General features: G+C 26.3%; 2 protein-coding genes across 4 annotated transcripts; one reads left to right on the top strand and one right to left on the bottom strand.

The window, feature by feature from the left end:
* Positions 1-1,770: 1,770 nt before the first annotated feature.
* Positions 1,771-5,968, bottom strand: LOC112591633 (CCR4-NOT transcription complex subunit 2-like). The gene is made up of 9 exons (XM_025335508.1): positions 5,876-5,968; positions 5,460-5,813; positions 4,995-5,377; positions 3,355-3,631; positions 3,022-3,299; positions 2,641-2,937; positions 2,320-2,581; positions 2,147-2,254; positions 1,771-2,078 (listed from the first exon to the last, which is right to left on the bottom strand). Exons 4-9 carry the CDS (start codon positions 3,606-3,608, stop codon positions 1,922-1,924), a joined length of 1,356 nt encoding a protein of 451 aa, XP_025191293.1. The 5' UTR covers positions 3,609-3,631; positions 4,995-5,377; positions 5,460-5,813; positions 5,876-5,968; the 3' UTR covers positions 1,771-1,921.
* Positions 5,969-17,090: 11,122 nt separating this feature from the next.
* Positions 17,091-22,221, top strand: LOC112591622. Of its 3 annotated transcripts, none has more exons than XM_025335490.1 (6): positions 17,091-17,307; positions 18,314-18,389; positions 20,295-20,491; positions 21,484-21,628; positions 21,699-21,788; positions 21,858-22,221. In XM_025335490.1, exons 2-6 carry the CDS (start codon positions 18,318-18,320, stop codon positions 22,125-22,127), a joined length of 774 nt encoding a protein of 257 aa, XP_025191275.1. In that variant the 5' UTR covers positions 17,091-17,307; positions 18,314-18,317; the 3' UTR covers positions 22,128-22,221. The 3 variants fall into 3 exon arrangements, with proteins under 3 accessions (XP_025191275.1, XP_025191274.1, XP_025191276.1); XM_025335489.1 differs by having other exon boundaries at positions 17,091-17,348; XM_025335491.1 differs by having other exon boundaries at positions 17,107-17,181.
* The last annotated feature ends 99 nt before the right edge of the window (positions 22,222-22,320 follow it).

The following is a 22,320-nucleotide window of genomic DNA, read 5'->3' as shown; positions in this document are numbered from 1 at the left end:
TAGTTTTCACATTTTGTATAAGTTACGTACACAATAACAATTTTGGTGTTGAGAAATAAAAATAAAAATGCAATTTATTCAGTAGTTTGATGACACTGGTAAAATCTCGGAAATCGACTTAAGTGGTTTTACATTTACACTTTTACGTTTGTTGATAGAGATACATGATTTTATATTTATTATTTTGTATTTTATCATTATGAATTATGATATAACTGCCAAATATTAATTATCATGATATCAAAATATGTAAAAAAATGCAGTGTACCCTTATCAACAAAAAAAAGTTGAAATTTTTCGACTTGGAGTTTTTGTCACGAACCCGACGGTATATGAAAATATGAAATTTAATGATCCAGATTAATATGGAAAAAAAACTAATAATTGTTGTTATAAATACTTCTAAGAGCCATTAAAATATAAGAATTAAAGGTACAAATATTAATTTTAAGTAGAACACTATTTAAAACTATAACATTAATGACGGTACCTATTATGAACAATCATTAAACATTTAATGAGCTAATGAAAAATAACGGTACCTAAAATAAGATTTTGTGATCCGTGATTTTTCCGCCATATTTTATTGAACTTTTAAATTAATTACCTAATTTTTACCCGGCATAACACTAAATTACGCCACACAAAGTACAAACCATGAAAATTTAGAGCCTTCGTCAGGTCGGCAGCTTCATTAGTGACAGTTTTAACTTTTAATTGATTTTAAAGAACCACTATCGTAAAGGTATAAGGTAGAAGTGTTTGTGACTTGTGTTGACGCCTTTCTTGATTCTTCTATTATAATATAATTAATTATATTTACTTCAGTTTTATGCTTAATCTAAGCCCAAACTATATTTCTTAGTCACGGTGATAACTGATAACTGATAACGCGGATTACTAAATAAAACAACGTTATCAGTGAAATTGGGTAGTCAGACAGTCAAACTTGAAGGTTTTTGTTTAAGATGTTTAAGTTTTATGCTGTAGTGCTTTATGTTTATCGCCTTGAGAAGCTTTATGCAGATTCGTTATACCATACTTTGACACTGCCGTGGCTATTTCTAACGACTAGTGAAAACCTGTAGCTGTAGCTAAGTTGGATCGAAAACAGTAAACATTATCATTATCGTATAACATGTGAATACTCTTCCTCGCCAGGATATTGAAGTAAACTTCTCACCACACTCTAAAGTTCTTAATTTAACAGATTCAATTAATACCTTCCTATTCCCATAATTTATCTCCACAATACTGTAAAATGGTTAATGTTTGCAAACTCAATAGCTGTCTGTGTATGTTGTGTATGCACACCATCCCAGAAAATAATTTTATCATCACACTTATTATTTTACATGAATTAATGAATATTTTACATACTGAACACTTGTTTTGATTTGAAGTACATTAATTAGGTATAAATGGGATTATTGTATAATGCATCAAAATGTTTTATACATATATTTCAACACACTGTGTGTAAAAAATATTAAATCATAACATAATTATTAATGGTAACAAACTATAAAAACATTTATTGAAATCATGATATTATTTTATAATAATTTTTTCAAAAATTCAAAGTTAAAATTAAAATACTAATATAATAAAAATTGAGTTATTATGGAATGGCAATTATTTATCTTGATATTTGTCATAAAATGTCCATAAAACTTACTGTAGAAAGTATGATTTTTTTTTTTTAATGATTATAAAATATTAATAATTATTTTCCAAAAATTTTGGATGGATTTTATGAAAGGTCACAAAAGTAAAAAAAAAAAAAACATTAATTGACATTTATACATTGAACATTATTAGGTATCGATTAAAACCAAACTTATCTTGGTGTACCAACAAAAAGTTAACATAATATGCAATACATACACATTCATCCAACAGTGTGATCATTGATCAAGAATTAATTAATTTTCTTGACCTTCTTACACCACAACTTTGGATCAAATACATAAAATATACCATGAACTGAAAAATCTTTTTCAAACATGCTAGTTCCAGAAGACACTGGAATGATCCACTCACATAGTTCTTTATGATAACTCCAACCTCGTGTACACCTATAGCAATAAATTATAATTGTTATATATGTATATATGTTTATAAAAAAAAAAGTTTTATCACTAACAATTCATCTGCAACAGATATCTGTATTCCTTCTCCATAGTAAGAATAAAAAAGATAAAACAATAAATCATCCTGATACTCGGACAACTTGATTGGAGCCAATTTATTCCTAAAATGTACAAAAATAATTAATTCATTAAAAAATATTCATAATTTAACATTTAATTTTCTTACTTTATTTTGTTTTGAACTCTATATTCTGGTGGTACATCAAAATCAATGTTATGTGGTCCTAGTGGAGAATTTTCAAATGGACCTGCAAATGTAGGGTAAATATTTTCAGGAGAATTCATGTTCAAACCAAGAGTCCTCAAATCGTCTCCATAAGTTAATGTCACCAATTTAGGATCATACTCTGCAGATTTTATACTAACGAGATGACCAATAATCCCAAATTGATCATGTACCATATTGCTAGGTATATTAGTAACTTTACCTAAATAGTAAAAATTAATTAATAAATAAAAATAATTGTAAAGATCATATCTAAGAGACCATCATCAATTGATATTTTAACTTTAGGTTTAGGTGGTACAGTAGCGCCATTCATATGGAAGTTTATATCTAATAGACTTCTGCTTGAATGCCTTGAATTATTAATATGTTGATCCATGTTAGGATTATTTAACACTTTAGATGCAATATTTGTTGTACTACACTGTTTGTTTGAATCTATTATAGAAGACTGAGGATTAATGACATTTTTCTTTTGTATATTTTTAACAGGTAATGCTGGAAAATCATTGTTACTCATTTTAAATTCACTTGCATCTAAATTTTTCATCACTTTTACTAATAAAAATAAAATAATTATTACAAAATGAATAATTTTCAACTAAATATATGATCATATTATTTTAAATAATGAATGTTTACCATAAGATTTCCCTGCAGATACAATACTAGAATATTGGACACCATTATTATTGCTTGGTCCATTGTTAGATAAATTGTGTTTATTGATTAGAGGAAAGTTGGATTGATTTAAATTTGGATGTATTTCATTTTTGCTTTTATTGTTATTGCAGTTTAATTTTGGCTCAAAATTAAATTGTGAAAACAAATTATTATAGCAAGAAGTGAACAAGCTATTTGCTGAATTTTGACCTCCAACATATTTATTTGATGTATCTTTCACTGTTAATGACGAATTCCTGTAAAATACAAAACATTAAATTTTCTACAAAATAGTTTTATTTTTCAACAAACCTTTTAAGTGATTGTGTTACATGATTTAGTATCATGCTAGGGTCTTCCTTATTTAAGTTCTTTGCTGTAGTATCTAACATTGAATCATGCATTTTTTTATTATTATCCATAAGACCTTGTGTCATAGCATTTGACATATAGTTTTGTTTATTCAAGTTTTGCATCATAGCATTGAGCATTGGATTTTGTGTTTGTCTGTTGTTATCTACTCCATTTTTTGGCATAGCATTTGGCATCATGTTATGATTTTGCATATTTATGTCTTCTACATGTCCACCTAAATGATTAACATTTCTCCATGAATTATTGAACTGTGATGGGTGCATGTTCTTTAATGATTGATTCGATGTGGAATTTTTTTTAACCTAACCATTAATGTGGTTTCTCTAATTCAATACAAAGTATTATGCTAATGGTCTATTTGATATATGATTGATGATAAAAATTAAACTCTGTTTGCTGTAATAATATTCAAATATTTTATTTAAAGTTGAAATTAAATATATTATTTAACTAACAAATTTGATACCTATTGATTTATTCATTACCTAATCCAAACTATAATTAGTATTACACTAATCAAAAATATTAATACATTTTAATTAATATTATAATTAACAATTTAAAAGATTATCTTATTTTATCATGAAAAATTATTAGGTATCATATTGTATTTAATTCAAAAAAAATATTATTCATTAGAAATAAATATATAAAGAATTAATATATTGTTAATTAGAATGATTCAAAAAGAAGTGTATAAAAATTGCTTTATTTTTTAAAATGTACTATAAATAAAAAAAATTCAGCATAATTAGGTATTGTCTTTCTAAAAAGCAAATATCCATCAAGTTGATTATCTTTATAGATATCTTAAATTTTTTTAACTTTTATCATTTTAATATAAGTACTCGTCTATAATACTTATCACTGAATCAGTTAAGTTTGATAATACGTATTTTAAATTAAATTTATCATTTTAGGATTTACCTATCATAATTAACAATTTTCTGTTGTGTATTGAAATTTACAAATTTTAATGCATACACCTAATGTTTACTAATATTTAATAGGTACCTATCATCATTTTATACAACTTAACTTGTAATATGTAATAAACAAAAGCTCTTCCCTTCATTCTTTTTTACTGGTTTATAAACTTTACCAAGTTATAAGACATGATGACATTTACACATGTCATTTAAATAAATAACAAACCGAAAAACAAATCATGGTTTTTTTCTTAATGATTTAGAGCATAATCAAAATAATTATAGTTTAATAGGTAAGTAGGTTAGATTTGAAACGTGTAATAAATATTAAATAATCAGAATGGTAATAAAAAAATAAAAAACGTAATAATTGTCATATTAGAGGCGAAACGAATTGATCAAACATATGATTTTTTTTTTAAGTTGAGGAATTTGCCGTTTAGCAACGAACACGTAATAATATATAACATGGCGCCCGGTAAAAGATATTCAAAAACTCAATAACTAGCTCGTTATCGATCAACAAGTAAACATGCGTAGGCAGTCATTCGCACGGCGTTTTAATTTTCATTCGAAACGTTAACCTCAGAGCGGAAGCGGCGTGAAAACAAGCGCACGATAATAATAATAATTTCATCATCATTTTACCTAGTGTGTGTGAATAGTATGAGATGGCGGCAGCGATACTCCAAGCTGGTCAATGTGATACGTGCGTACGGTTGTGCGTTCGTTGAAAAAATGTTCGGTCATACCGAGCTGTCCGGGCTCGGATCAATGGGTAGCTGCTCGGATCCTAGTATGACCCAGTAACAGATGAAGGGTCATCGGTGTGGTGGTATACTACCATATGAGCAATTAGGTTCAGGCTGTTTATCACAGCAGGTGGATGTGCTACCCTTACCGTGATCGAACGATCATATGATGTGGGACATACCACAGCGTGCAGCGGTGGAATCATCGTCGTTTTTGTCACACCAAGCTCGTCCATGAGCAACTGATCAGGTGATCGCGTTCGGCAACATAATTTATTACTATAAAAAATACATTATTTATTTATTTATTTATTATGGTATTCTATCCGGTCGTTCGTCGATATCCAATATTAATTGTAACCTGAAAAATTAATTTTTTTCGCTGTCCTTCAAAGGGCTGCGACGACTAGCAAAAGTTCGTTGAGCGCGTGCGCTACCCTGATATCCTGCCCCATCACTTGCACCTCATCGCTCATTGTGACAACATATTCTTTTAGTCGTATGAAGGGTGGTAGTAGGGTGAATTCACGACGATTTCCAATCAATGATACAGCACTCAGCTGATTTAGCTACGATTTGAATCTTCCATTAGTGCGTCGAACGTTTATTTAAGCTCCACAACGCAATGCGCCCGTGCTCAATTATAACCCATGATAAGGTGGGATGGCATGTGTGGGTGTATGTGTGTCGAGTGTGGAATGTTTATTCAGAATGCCTGAACAAATAAAACGGATGTTTCATAGCGGTTAACGTAACTCCTAGAAATATTACACAGACTTTGACGATGACGAAGCTACTGCTATCGATCTTCAGTACGGCAGCTGATGATAAAAACTACTTAATTTACAACATTTATATGATAAATTGTAGTAGGTAATTAATAATGTATCTAAAAATTCAGTTTAATAAATAATAATTATTAACTTAAATGACATTATTAAATATCAATACTTATAGTAATTCTATTAATTTTAGCAGTCACGTAGTAAGGATTTTAGATCAGGCGAAGAGCTGGCTAAACATTTTTTTAATTGAATTATGAATGCAAAGAAGGGATGTTTAAAGAGTAAAGCGCCACAAAAAAATTATTATTAATATGCATTTTAACATTTTTCTATAAAATTTATTCAAAAACAACGTAGAATATAATAGATAATAATTATATTATATTTCCTCAATATTTTTAATAAATACTGTAATTATTTCTTTTTCATAACCATTTTTTTTAATTTATTTATTTTAATCAACACTAACTCATTCGGTCAATCTCATGACATGGTTTTTCTTAAATACAAATTTGCTTTTCTTTGCTAATTTTTATAAATTATATTTTTTAAATTTGTACATAGTATTATAACTTTCTATTTATCAATATGAAATTTTCACATTATATGGAAAATGTTTTCAGTAACACTGTGTGTATAGATTATAGGTAATCAGAAAATCTATTCACAAGAACAGTTAAAGAAATAAAATTATAGCATTTGTTATTGTTTGTTGACGTACATTATCAAATTTAAAATCCTTTGTTTACCTCCCCGAACTTTTACACTTCAGATAAAACACATGTTAATGATAACTTCTAAAAAGAAAATAATCAAACTAGATTTAACATATATTGCTGCTATTGATAACTATATCTATACTGTATAGTATTGAAATACACAATATTCGTTTCTGTGACATTGTGACATAGTTTGTTATTATAAATAAAACCTGCCTCGAATAACATATCCTGTTTAAAAAGTATTAAGCGTACGTTTATCTAAAAATATATTATCGAATACTATACTATACCTAAGATCATACAAAATATATTATGTCTGACGTCGAAATCCGATCGCTGTCCGCTGTTGCCTGCTCGGTGATTCTGTTGGTTTCAGCCAACCACTTACAAATGGTCAATCCGAAAAAGAATGCCGCAATTTTTTCGAGTTTATCATAAGACAATATAAATCAATGTCTAATATGCAGTGACATTGCTGCGAGTGGTGCATTAGAGATTCGATTGTCGTCTTCATTGTCGATATGACAGGTTTGTGCGGGCCCGGCCAAAACGAACATGGCAATGTGTGACTTCATCGGTCCACCAAGAAAATTATGGAGTTCAATGCCGAACATTCACATGGCACTTGATGCAACCAAAGCAATCGAATTTGAGTGCATTCCATTGCAAGTTTTGGCTAATATTGAAAACGGAATAACACTGACCTGTGTGCACACTTGTTAATTGTTTAGATCCTGCAATAACCAGATGCAGTGCTGGAACAGAGCCCACGGTAACAACGGTCGAACTTAAAAAACGCCATTCGTTGTGGAAAAGGATAAAACAATTTATCCGTTTCATGTTTTGCTGCGTAAAACAAATAATATAATTTATTATGTTCGAACTTATAATTGCGCATATAAGTTAAAATAAAAAGTAGGTATTTAATATTTAGGATAGTTATTGAAAATAGTAGTATTCATTTACACAATTAAATGTTTTGTTGTGTTATTTGATGTATTATTATAAATATAAAGCCAACACAAATTTGTGAAAATGTTGACTTAATATCATTATATAGATTGATATGTACTTACTTTCAGTATTTAGTACTATTTTAAAAGTAAAGGGTGCAACCACACACCCTGATCCCCCAAATGACGCCCCTGCAGACAATAATACCTATTTCTATGGTCGATAGCGTTTATTGCGTATACTTATAATTATGTTTATGTGTATTAAAGTATGTATGCATGTATGCATGTATGATATGTAACATAAATTAATAATTACCATCGACTCTTTGTTTTTTAAGAAAATATAATATTTTTATTGCCGTAGTTAAATTAATTCTAAAATACCAGAATTGATTCTTGTTTAAAAAAAATATTTTATTAAAGTAAACTGAGTTGATTCCCGTTTAAATTTGTGATGTATCTTATGACTGATCAAGTCGATTTCTACTTTTCAAGTTAAATGGCCTAGTATGCATGTTTTCCAATCAATGTTTACAGGCTTAGAACTAATAAATTAGAAATAAAGTAAATAAAAATAACAATAGGCGTTGGCTACCGTTTAAATTAATGGCTCTCAACCGGTGGTCTGTAGACTCATCCCTAGTGGCTCGCGAATGAAGAAATTTTAAAAAAAGATGAACGAAATAATATTTTATACATTTTATTATACACGACTTAGCGCTCAACAGTCAAATAATACACTTGCGCAACCGATGACAATTTATAATTTATGTACGGATATACTTAGAAGAGTTTTGGTGTAAAAAGTCCATGGGATATCCAAATAGTATTACTTTTCCTTAAGGTTTTTTCAAACACATATTTATGCAAGCAAGAATTTTCTTCACTATTATCTATAAAAAATAAATAACGAAATCGTCCGAATCCAAGTAACGATATTATGCGATATCATTCCAAGAATTCCACAACTGATCAAAGAAGCACGCCCTAATAAGTCACATTAATTGAGTACTTAATAATATAAATTTATTTTATATTTTTTCAAATTAAATAAGTTAATTAATAGAAGTTCGTAAAATGTTACATTTGAATTTGTATCACCTTTTTTTTATCAAATTAAATTTTTAAATAAATAAGTTAAAATATTTTTTTACAACATAAACTGTATATTTATTTCTAGTTTTTATTTACAAATTATTAATTAGAAAGGTATAAAAAAAAAATAAGTGATATTAAAGGGAGGGGGGATTGATGTCAGGTCCACGGTCCATGACAATAGAAAATGTATAAAAGTAGTCTGTGCCTTGTGTTGAGTCGGGAACCACTAGTTTAAATAACGCTAAATAATCATCATTCATATAAAAATAGAAACAAATATAATAACTAAAAACTGAAATTTAAATTTATTGAAGTGGAAATTTAAAACAAACTTTTTACAAATATTTTTTTAGTTGCATAAATTTCACATTAAAGCAGTAGTCCGTTATACAGTTTTCAAGTATGATTTTATATAGCAAAAAATTATTTAAAATTAAAAATTTGTTCTATATTGATAAATATTAATTTTATAACAAAATTAAATTAAATTTTCAAATCTTATATATAGAAAGAAAATTGTTTATGAATTTCTAACTAAAATATTTTGAAAATTATATTTTAAATATTGAGAAATGATCATATAAATATTTGATACTACTCTTATATTATAAAATTATAGTAAAAAAAGAAAATATACCTTACCAAAACTGAATGGATGGCATAAGTATGTACTTAATAAATTAATAGGTAGTCAAACACTTGACCTGTAAGTCTGATAATTTTTTCAATGTTTTATCATTTAATTATTTTTTGCAAAATTCATCTAACTAAAAAATTATTTAATATTTTCACATCAAAAGTTATTTCCTAAATCTAAGCTCTAAAAATTACAATTTATTTCTTACAGGATGATGTATTTTAATAATATATACCAATAAAATATCGTCAATTTTATCTTGTTTTTAAAAGTATCCCTGTAAGAATCATCATTTAATTTTTATGAGAACATTAAAGTTCTGTTAATTTGAGTAAAAAAAATCTAATTAGTAACTTATATAGTTAGTTCAAATATAATAAATAACGTTGAACTTACAGTCTATAAGACTTTAACCATTTAAACCGAAATAGCTACGGAAAAAATTAATTTTCTTATAATAAAGTCACTCGTTTATTTTTTATCATTTTTGCAATATCTATGTATATTTTTAAATAGCTTTTAGTCACGATATTTTATGATTTCTATTTCCATTATATTTACTTCTAAATAATATAATTTAAATATATTATATATAGTACGTACCTACCTTATTTGCCTATACAAGCTTAAACCTTATTTGTTTTTACATTCACTTTTTTTTTGATAAGTTTATTCAAAACAAATATATTAAATTCAAGAACAATAATAAATCTATCTACCAACTAAAAAAATTCCTGATACATTTATTTCATAAAAGTTAATGGTAATATTATTATTGAATACTTATTATTTAGATAAATATATAATATATATTACATTAATATATAAATATAAAATAGGTATATTTCCTCGATATATAATTATGAAACATAAAGTTATATTACACAAAGTATATCATTATTTATTTTATTAAATAGTACTATAATACTAAATGCTCAATAATACATTAGTATATTGTGTTTAATAGATTTTATATAGTTTCAACAGTTACATTTTTGTTAAATTATATTTTTATAAATAAAATAAAATAATTCATCGTATGATATATCACATTTCTATACATGTGATTATCATATGATTGCTTATTCTCTGTTATTTTTTACAACTGTAACTATTTTTAAATAAAATCCATTTAAAAAATATTGTATTTTTCGTATTTGTTACATAGAATCTCTATGTACCTACCTATCAACCATATACACAAGTTTTCTACTTAGCAAATCGAAAATATTACATCCGGTATTTCTTTGTGTCCAAAAATAAATGTAATAATATTATAATATTTTTAACATAAGTAACATATTACTTTAAATTTCATGACACTAAGTAAAAAGCAATAGAATACGATGTCTCAAACCTTTACTAGCCAGCATAGCAGCATGTGCTTAATTTGAAAAAATACTTATTATGTATTTAGTAAGTTTTCAAATAAAAATATATTCTATATTTTTCACGGAATACTGTAGTAGTTTTAATGCTCTAATGTTGAGTGTCAATTATGTACCATACTAATATAACATCTATAATTAATTACTTAAATATTATTTTAAAATACCTTATAAAAACAGTACCGATAGTTAGTAGGTATTGTGTCTTCGAAATAATATGCCGGTAAATATCAGGTTGAGAATCACTGTAGATTAAATATTGTAATAGTTACAGTTGCCTTTGTTATGTATAAGTGTGTTACTATTAGGGTTTATATAAAGAAAACAACATAACAAAAACTGTATTGACCAAACATTTTTTTTTTATTATTATTATTATTATACATGTCAAAAACTTGTAAGTAATGGAAAATAAATAAAGTCCAAAAGTTAATATTATCAACACACGTCTGTCTTATTCATAAAATACTCTAATATTGTCGGTATCGGATACATACATGTATGTATACATACGATATTTTTTTTATATTTTATTATTTTTCAATAATTTATTATCATATATATCCTATATATCATACCCAAATATACCTAGTGTCAGGTTTAAGAATGTGGAAGCCCTGGGTTCATCTTTAAATTCTTAATTATGGCTATTATTTTTCAGTTCCACGTAAATTAAAATTTATTGCAAAAAAATATTTTAATCGAAAGAATTATTTTTGAAAAATATTTATTATTTTAAAATAACTCAATAAATAAATAATATTATAATAAAAGTATATAAGTAGTTATGTTAAATTATACAGTTAAAGTATAACAAATATGTAACATGAAACACAACTAACTGTTGACCGATATAATCACACATTCACACATAATTAACAGTAAGATCTTTTAACCAGTGTTCGGTAGTGACGTAACGGAAGTAATGCGTTACTTCATTTGCAACATGTTATGTAATTTCATAAGAATTATTATTTCCAAGTATAAAGAAAATGTAATGGAAATTACTTTTGATAAGGAATTTCTATAGTATAATGCGTTATAGTTTTGAATTATTTTATACCTATTCTAAAAAAGAACTTTTAAAAATAAGTCTATAATGCAGGTATTAGGTATACCAATCCAATATATTTAATTTTAACTCGCCACCATGGTTTTGACATGTCTAATAATAATTGTTTCCATGCTTATCTATAGTATGAACTTACCTATATACCTAACAATTAATTATTATTGGTAAGTACAATTAATTAGTACTATTTTTTAATAGTCATAAATAATTAATATTGTTATGTACTTATGATTAACACTACATATATGTTTTCAAAATATTACCTTTTGAATCACGTTTTTGACTATTTTTCAGAGCTTTTTTTAACTCGCCACCACAAATTGCTTGGTTTTTAATTTTTGTACAAGTTTGGTCGATTGGTAATAAACCGCGTAAACTTAAAAAAATTTCGCACATCTCTTCATTTTGAATTATGTGTCGATATAAATAACTCATAGTTGACAAACTCATAATGATAATTATTAAATAATATTTCATAATAAATAAATCACAGTAAAACCACGTATATGATCGACACGACTCACAAACACACACTAAACAGGTATAATATTATAAAGGTAGGTACCTAACTTATTAAGGTATAAAATATAAATATAATATGATTTGGGTTTTCATAAAAGCTTAATCTTATATCTTAATTGCAAAATGATAAAGTATGTATAATATACAGCATATACGGACATACGGTAGATATCATACTAAACTATAATAAAATTACAGTAAATAAAATATTTAAGGTAGATAGCATATTGGACGAGTACCTACCGGTCGTTCTCCCGACCACGTTACAATAGTACTTAGATTATATTAACACTATCATTGAAATTTATTTTTTGCAAATAGCCCAACCATTTAAGAAAAATTTAATTATCTAAATTTATTTTTATTACTGAAAAGAATATAAGACCTGAAAGTCGAATTTGTGTCACTGAAGTTCGTAATCTTTTTTTTTTACTATTAATTTCATTTTTGAAAATTACCGTTATACAAGTTCCTATCTATCGAATATAAATTCTTCTTTGCATTCTCACTTTTATGTATTCATTTCGCTAGGTATTCATTGATTATGAAAATATCAATGTTTAAACATTTTTATTTAAGTTGTCATTTTAATTTATATTGCAAATTTAAATTTATCTTAGAATTGTTTTGTACTTGAATAATTGGATACAAAAAATCAATTTATGTGGAGGCCCTCACTATTATGTGGTTGCTTGAGGTTATAATAACCGTAAATACTAGAATTTCCACCTAATATTAGTATTTTCTATACATGGTTAGGTAAAATAATTTTAAACTATTTTGACTATTTTTGAGCGTTTTATAAACATTTAAAATTTTTTATTTTAGTTTTTTTTCTGTAAATATTAATAAAATAAATTTTCTCTATTAAAAATCTTAAACATTTATTATAAGATTTTTCATAATTTTTTTATCATAGCTTTTAAAAAATACTAAAGATACATGATCACGATTTTTTTGTTATAGGTATTTATTTAAATTTCGATTAAATTCGTTAAAATTACAAAAATTTGAAAATTTTTTATAGTTAACAATTTTTATAGTTATTAGTTATTACAATATTTAAAGCTAAGGCTTAGTTTATTTAATAAGAAATTCCGTAAAGTAAATCATATTTTACTAAAACTAGTTACTTGAAACATGTACGTACATTATTACATTTTTCTATACTCAATGATATTTTTAAAATATTTAAACTAATTTTAGCCTAGTTATGCTGTATTATATACCGTACTACTACGCCTACTGTATTACTTAAAATAAAATAATATTTTTACTAAATTAGCAATACACATTTATCATAATATGTATACTGATAGACAAAAACCAGTCTTTATTCAAAATCGTTTTTTGTATGCATTGAATAATTATTGAATAAAAATTTAAAGTAAATATTACAGACATTACAGTAATTTAAATTGAATACAAACTGCTAAAGTACAATCGATATCTACTGTATAGCAGATTGATTACTTACTTTTCTTTTTTATTTTTAAATATCAATTACTTTTAAAATTAACTTATTGAATAATATATTTTTGAACATTATCTAATTTAAAAATAATATACGCAGTACGCACACACACATTTACCATGCTAATATTTAAATATTTTAAAACTTCTAATTTAAAGATCTTAACTTTAAATACACATAAAAAAACTAGTGATATTTATAATTATATAATATAATATATAAATGTATAATATTATTATTATTATTTTTTTATTATTTTACTATTTTCATAATCGATACATTTAAATAAAATTTCTGTAAGAACAAGTTATAATGAATTGTGTATTAGGTACATTTTTAAACCTTGAGTATTAAAATTGAACTTCTAATAAACTAAGAAATAGTTTACAAATTTACATATCTTTTAACTCCTAAATTACCAACTGATTAAATTTTTAATTGAAACCCACTATCAATTTTGAAGGTTAAAGAATATTTTCTTTTCCAACACATGAAATAGACACAAAACTTACATACATCATTGTAAAATCAATATATTTCATAATCTAAAACATTAAAACGTTTAAAACTTATACTTAGAAAGCTTACAAAATAAAACAAATATGTTTAAAAAATTAGAACTTTATGCCTTTAACTTTAAAATCTCTAGACGATATTTTTACTTAAGCTGCACATAAACTTTTACATTTTAATTTTCATTCATTTCAACATTGATAAGTATGTATTGTAAAATTAAATTTAAAAACAATAACAAATCATAAAATTCAAAATAATATCCTTAGAGGAAATCCGTTTACAACTAAAATATTCTAGATATTCAATACGTATTATTATTTAACTGTCAATAATTTTTTTTCACACTTACTAATAATACTTATTATTATAATATAGTATCATTAAGATGCATTGTCATTTTTTCATTCGTTACCTACTCGTAAAATGAACTTAATGTAAATTTGATGTACATTAAACTAATACGTCACTTACTATGCTAACTTTTTTGTGTTTTCATGTTCAACATTTATTATGAAATAAGCAATATATTGTTTTAAGCTTTTATAACATCAATACTTTCCTCCAGATTAATTCATTAGAAACAAAATACAGTCAACTCTCGATAATTCGAAACCTTCAGTAATTCGAAGTAAATGCTCGGCCCCTTGAAAATCACGCGGTAATTCGAATAAAAACAATGCAATTAAGTACACTTGGTAATTCGAAATTAAATTTTGGGAAAACTGGCCACTAACACTTGACAATTCGAAGTATCATTCGTTCAATGCTCGGAAATTCGAAGTACATAATATATTCACCAAATGTATTTTATCTGTATGTTTATAATCTTTTTATTAATAATTTACTATACAATCGTGTATAAATTTAGATTATTATTGTCGATAACTATAGAATAATATCGTTAGAACCTTATCGTTTTATTTCTTAATCGTCTCTAATCGTAATTTTATTTAACTCGTCGAGTCGTCGATAGCCGTCAGCCGAATGTAGTTTTATTTTTGAAAAAATGAAACTAAATTCAATGAAGTAGAAAACCATTGCAGATTTCTTCAAAAAATAATAATCTTTTATAATAATAATAAAATTAACAATAAATAACTGTAATATGTATGTATCACCTAATTTACTGAAATAACTAATATGTATGTATGTACAATAATAAAAAAATGTTTTCTTAACTCTCTATAATTCGAATTTTTTTTGCCCTCTCGTTATTTTGAACTACTCAACAATTCGAACTCTCGGTAATTCAAAGTTTTTCAACAGTCCCGTCAATTTCGAATTATCGAGAGTCGACTGTATTTACATATATGTATATTGTAGGCCACATGGAAATTTTATACTATTTTTATTTTTATTGTATAAATATTAATAAATTAAACAATTTTCGCTCGAACAAAAAACTTGAAAATTTAACTCAAGGTCCTACCTCATACATTTCTTTTATAGCCAATAAAAATATCAAAATATTAAATAACACGATTTATTTTAATGGGTATATGAAAATAAAATTTTTTAAAACCCCAAAAATGTACAAATATTTTTATAACTAAAAATGTATTAAATGTTCAATTTGTTTAATTAAGGCTTGAAAATCTAACATATTATGTTCCTTACAAGTAATTCACACTAAAATCAAAAAAATCTCCAGAATATTTGAACAAAATTCTTTTTCATTGGCATTTGAAGTTCAAATTTTAACAAAATGATAACGTGCTTAAACAAAAAATAACGAATTTAGTAATTTCATTATTATTTGATAATATTATTCGCAGTAATACATAACTTATACCATACAAGTACAAGTTATACGTTATAGTCATTGGCTATTGTAGAATAATGCTCGATCGCCGTAGAATGCCGGAGTATTAACGGACGGACAATAATACTCGACAATAGTGAGAAATGAGAGTCCAATAAATACAGATCACGCACCACACGCACAGCATATATAACGTTTATATTTTATTAGGTACAATAGGTTCCCATTTTCAAAACCCATGTAGATGATATACAATTGCGGACGGTTACAGTATAACAATGAATCCCCGAAAACGACGCTACGTTTGCGGATAAGTGTTGGAAAATTCAGAAATATTACTTTAAGAATGTGATATTTCTGACTTCGAGTATTGATGCAGTGTTAACAAAGTGAGTTGTAATGATCATAAAAATTACAAAAACATATTATAGCGTTTTTAAAACAATTAAAACGTTTAGGTATCAGGCGCTTCCTATTTTAATTTATACGACGTATTAATATCTAATACCGTGGTTTTTAAACCGTGTAGTCTCGCCCGGACGAAAAACCCAATTGGAAAATTGTTGTTAATCAGTGGGCCGGGTAGACAGCGCGACACATTTCGGTAATGTTACACCAAAAGTCGTTGTCCGCAATCGTGTGATGTTTTGGGTACAAAACGAATACGATAAAATATCTCTTGTCGAACAGTGACAACCCGAAACTGTGGGTGTGACGTGCTGCAATAAAGGCAAAACGTCCGCGCAGTCGTATTTCGCGGCGGCCAAATTAAATTCCTATGCTCTCCGTAGGTACGCATTGTCGCCAAAAAACATTATTAAATAAAACACGCTTTACACCCTACGTGTAATACATCAAAGGCATTGTGTTCAAATATAATATTATTACGTATAGTACTATAGTACGTAATAAACAACACTTTGAGACGTGATGGTTATGTACCACACGGGAGGGCACCCAACGGTTGTTACCATAGGGACATCGACTAAACGTCGACACTTTTATTTTCGAAATATTTCTTACCCTCGCACGTACGCGTATGATATCGGCTCACTCAGCTCACTGTAATACGTATTACTAAACTATTCAAAAATTGCAAATAGTGAATCTTAAAATTACATCGTCCAGCAGCTGCAATCGGCCAAGGTTTTGTACGTTTGCACACGCCATTACACGGACTGTCGTCGCCAAATATTTACGGACATTAAATTGTCATACTCGCGACAGATATTCAATGTCGGCGTATTATTATTTTTGATTTACTCGTGAACTGCGAGGTTTGCACGTTTTGAAAATACTGCACTGTCAATTTACACACGTTGGTATCACACTGTATCTTGATTATTAGATAATATTATGTATTTTCTTCGTTTTTTTTTTTTTTACTCTGACCGGTCAACGTACATTTTTTTTTTTTTTACACCGATTGAATGTATTTAAATAACTTTATATTTTTTCTTTTCCAAGAGTTCAAACAAATTTGTGTTTATTATTATTGTGGTATAGGCACAGCGTAGGTCGTAGACTCGTAACTCGTAGGTATCTTCTAATTTACATTTTATCGTGTAAATTCTTGTACAATTAATATTATTGAGAGGACGCCAAACCCGTATGGCAAATTTTCATTTAGCAGAATTCGTTTTATGTTTTTAGCTTTGATATTAGAGTAATTTCACCGATTATCATGCTGAAAGGCGAGCATATTATATAGACTTTTATTAATATAATAGTTTTAAAGTGAGTTATGAGCATTTCATTTTTTACATAGGTACCTAGCTATAATTCACTTTGAAATGACAATATCAATAAAAGCCTATGTGATGGCTTAGATAATATTCTTACCTTTAAGTTTGAAAATACATAGGTAAATTTACTTTTAATATTAAAGCTAACAATATAAATTTAATTCTGTTGAACACAAATTTGTTATGTTGTGTATATGTAAGTCAAAGACATCACATGTGAGTGTAGTGTAATCTTAAACAGTTATTGAATAGGAATTTGTAAAAATAATCAGACATTTGTTGGTATAAAGTAGAACTTGATATGCACATAAACTGGTAGGTACCTAAAATTATCATAACATTTTAATAACAATGCTATGAATGTAGAATAAATTTTGATGATCATTATTATTTAAATTATTTTAACTTGATACGATGTTTGAGTTATTATAATATCTCTATCAGTATACAATATATATTATTATATAATAAGTAAAAACAAATATATATATAAAAAAAAAAAAAAACATAAATAATTATATTTTTTTTGCGTATATAGAAAAATGTTGACACGCAAAGAAGAATTATTTGTGAAGCCTTTTCAACAAAGATTATATCATCAGCACAAAGTCAATGTAAGTGTCTTTAATAATTGTCCTCTATACCGATCAAGAGGTACCTTAGGTACCTACCTAATATATTACATAGATCATAAATATATATTATATGTAGGTACTTGCTATGATTTATAATATACTTTTCGATAACGTACTAGAACACTTCTTTACTATACTACTTTTTGGAAACCAATTAAATAGATTTTAGTGGTTTAACTTTTATAAATTATATTAATCATTAATACATTTAACTACATTTAACTATTTACATTAATGGAAATAATTAATTAATAATGTTCGATGATGTAAAAGTAAATAAAAATAAATATCTCTAGTATTACATAATACTAGTAACGATTTGTATTAACTTTATTGATATTTTTAGGGACGGACAAATTTTAAAGAATTCCTAGACTATCACACTGTATTTGTTTAAATAATAATTTGAAATGTTTATTTATGTACCTTTATCTATTTCAATACGAGTAAAAGTTACAGCTTAACAAAATGAAATTGCCACAGCTATTTCAACATGATTTTTCGATAATATTGTTGTATACCACACGTTTCTGTACGTCATTATGTGTTCAACCACATACTTTTTATGTCTAATTAAAATATGAATAAATACAAAAATTTAGAATTATATTATATTCAATAATAACTCAATAATACTCGTCACAATCTAAACCAAAATTTAAAAGAAAGATGTATATTAGATTTAGATACCTATAGAAACATAATAATTATCAAAAATATGTATTCAAATATAAGACAATATATTATGTAAGTATTAAAAATTTAGAAATACTACTATTTTTATTATTTAAATTAGGTACAATATAATTTAACGTCTTTTAAAAAACATTTAAATGTATTACAGAATGAACTTACGATGGTTAGAACATGTCCTATTTTTTTGTAATTTTAGACAAATAAGAGAAAGACTACGTTTACGTACTACTACCTACTTCCTGATGTTCGATTATTGTCTTAAAAATACGTATAAATTCATAGATAAAATATACATAAACATTTATTTTGGTTATTAATTTATTATAATAGTAATTCTGAAAATAACCGCGTATTGAAACCGATAAGTATGCGGTGGCCACGACAACAGCAATGACACACATAATGAATTACACACACTACTCAGTACTCAGTACTCATTGCTATACGACACCATTTAAATCTAATATGAACTGCCTAAATATTACTCCTTAAAACATACTTGATGTTATGCTGAGTGCTCTATGCCTCCAGCCCCAAAACTGTAATGTCTGTAGCTGAATATCTCATTCTCATACGTTTACTAATCACGATTATAGTTAGACCCAGGTATAATTTTAGTATTTAAATATTAATACAAGAATTACATCGTTTAAGGTTATCATCAGTCATCCTCATCACCGTCAAATCGCTAAAAATGACTATACATGCATGGTTACTAGTTGACGACAAGTCTGTAGTAGACTACTAGACTGCATATGACGAGATTATTAGTTTTTCTATCTAGTAAATCTTATTTAAATTACTTCTAGTTTAGAACGACGCGTGATCTGTTCTTTCGATTATTCAAATTAATAACGCTATTACAATTATATGTATTTATTTGAGGATAATGTTTATGTCTAAATGATAATAATTTGTAGGCAAAATAAGATTAAAATACCGTGACAAAATAAATTTAATTCTCATGGGATAAACGTCATAGAATATTTTTTATAATTTAGTAAACACTTAGATATAGTTAAGCCAATGCTTATGGCATAAACAAATCAATCACTAAACATTAGTTTGAATCAATTGCAAACTAATAGTCTTTTAAATATTATTTAGTGGCCCATTACATTTTAATAAACCTTTAGAAAAATATTACTAGAGGTTTATTTTTTTAAATACTTTCTATGAATATTTTAGCTCAAGTCAGCCACTGCAAGGGTGGATACGACGCCACCACATGATTGGCAACACATTGTGCTGAAGACAAAGAAATACCAAAAGGAACGAGAGAGGTGTACACAAATATTATTAAACAATGGTATTTTGTGGAGACACTTAAGTGAAATAATGAGCACCAAACGAGTAGACAACAGCTGGGATTACGAACAACCTAAGTGAGTTAAATATTAAGCTCTGCATTGAATACATATGAATATGAAGATATTACTACTCATTAGGTATAGGCAAAGAGCTAGGTATAAACAATGAACGATTACTAATAGTAGTAGACCTTTAGTAGTAATAGTATATGATGTATAATAAGTACCTATACAAAATTTAGTTTTATTGAATTATTCAAGATTTAATAGCAAAACGCCTAAATGGTCTAAACCTTAATGAAACCTAACTATTATATTTTTCCTAAGTATCAGACAAAAAAATTACTCGTACTTTTAGGTGTTGTAATATTGTGAAAGGTAAATTATATTAACAATTATTATTCATGTACATTTTTTTTTTTTTTTTATTATTATGAAAAAAAAAATGTAGAAAATACTTCAATTGTATTTAAAATTGTATATTTGTATCAACTGAGAATTATTCAATAGAAACATTACATTACATACTAAATAAGGTACTTATTTGACTATTTTGTTGATACTGAATACTGAATAATATAAATGTATGATAATACGATATATTTTATACATTTAGATTATAGGTATATTATATTTTATATCAACCAGCGATATCTTACATTCAATATTATTTACAGCATATAAATTTCAGTTCCAAGAAAAAAGATAAATCTTAAAACAAAATTTGTAATTTAGATCATGACAAAATAAAAAAAGTCTGATCACATTTTTTTTTTTTTTGAATTATCTTATTTCCTACACAGTAAAGAACATAAAATCATAATGGGTAAAATAAGTTTTTATAGTGATGTACATAATATCAAAATAATTGTGAACTGACCCAACAAGTCTATTTAAGTGGGAGTTATCACTGGTAAAAAAAAAATGTTACGAGATAGTACAAAATATTAAATAGTGCCTAATTAAACAATGAGCAATATTAATTGTAAATAATAATAGGATAACATTCTTTACTTTTTAATATAATTTACATAAAAGTGCATATTTTAATTAATTTGATACATTAGATTTTTCCATAGAGTCAATTTATTTACAAAAAATAATAACAAGCTAACTGTAGATATTGAAGAATCATCAGAGTCTGGTAAAATACAAACTGAAATAAAAAACGAAAGGTGTATTGCATGTAATCCAAATTTGTCAATTTCTAAGGTGAAAATAATTGAACACAGATCCTCAATATATTAAGTTGATAACTATATTATATTATGTTAATAATTAGACCAACATACCAGAGGAGAGAATACCATGGGATCCACCAAAAAAAAAATTATCGAAAAAATTACGGAGTTTATCCATCCATAACGATGGGGTAAATTAAAAATTGTCCAAACTGAGTATAAAAATATTTTTAAATGTAAATTATTTAATTTTGTTACAGGTTATTAAAAATACGAAACATCAAGTATTGAACAAGTCTAGACAGAGCCAGAAAAAAAGTACAGTTTCAACAAAAAAAATTGATAACAAGTTAAACATCAATAATAACATAATGATTGAAACAAACAATTATTTAAATTATATTGAAATAAACGAAGGTTCGTTAGATCTCATTATTAAGTTTCCATCTGGTAGCAAAGTGTCAATGGTCGAAGGAAAAACAAAACGCATACTTCAACCAAATAATTGTCAATGTACAAGATGTCTTTAAGTTATTACACATAGCACTTTAAATTCATATTAATATAATAAGTAAACTAGTATAGTTAAATATACAATATTGTCATGGTATTTTTTAATTTACACAAAAAATGTAAACATGAAGTTAAAGCTATTTTTACTTTTTATGTTCATTCAAAAAATTTGCATATAAATAATAGGCTTGATTTAATATTTTACATTTG

The sequence above is a fragment of the Melanaphis sacchari genome, unplaced genomic scaffold (genome assembly GCF_002803265.2).
Source record: "Melanaphis sacchari strain LSU unplaced genomic scaffold, SCAv2.0 Contig13_pilon_pilon, whole genome shotgun sequence".
Taxonomy (NCBI): domain Eukaryota; kingdom Metazoa; phylum Arthropoda; class Insecta; order Hemiptera; family Aphididae; genus Melanaphis; species Melanaphis sacchari.
This window is presented reverse-complemented; position numbering and strand designations above follow the sequence as displayed.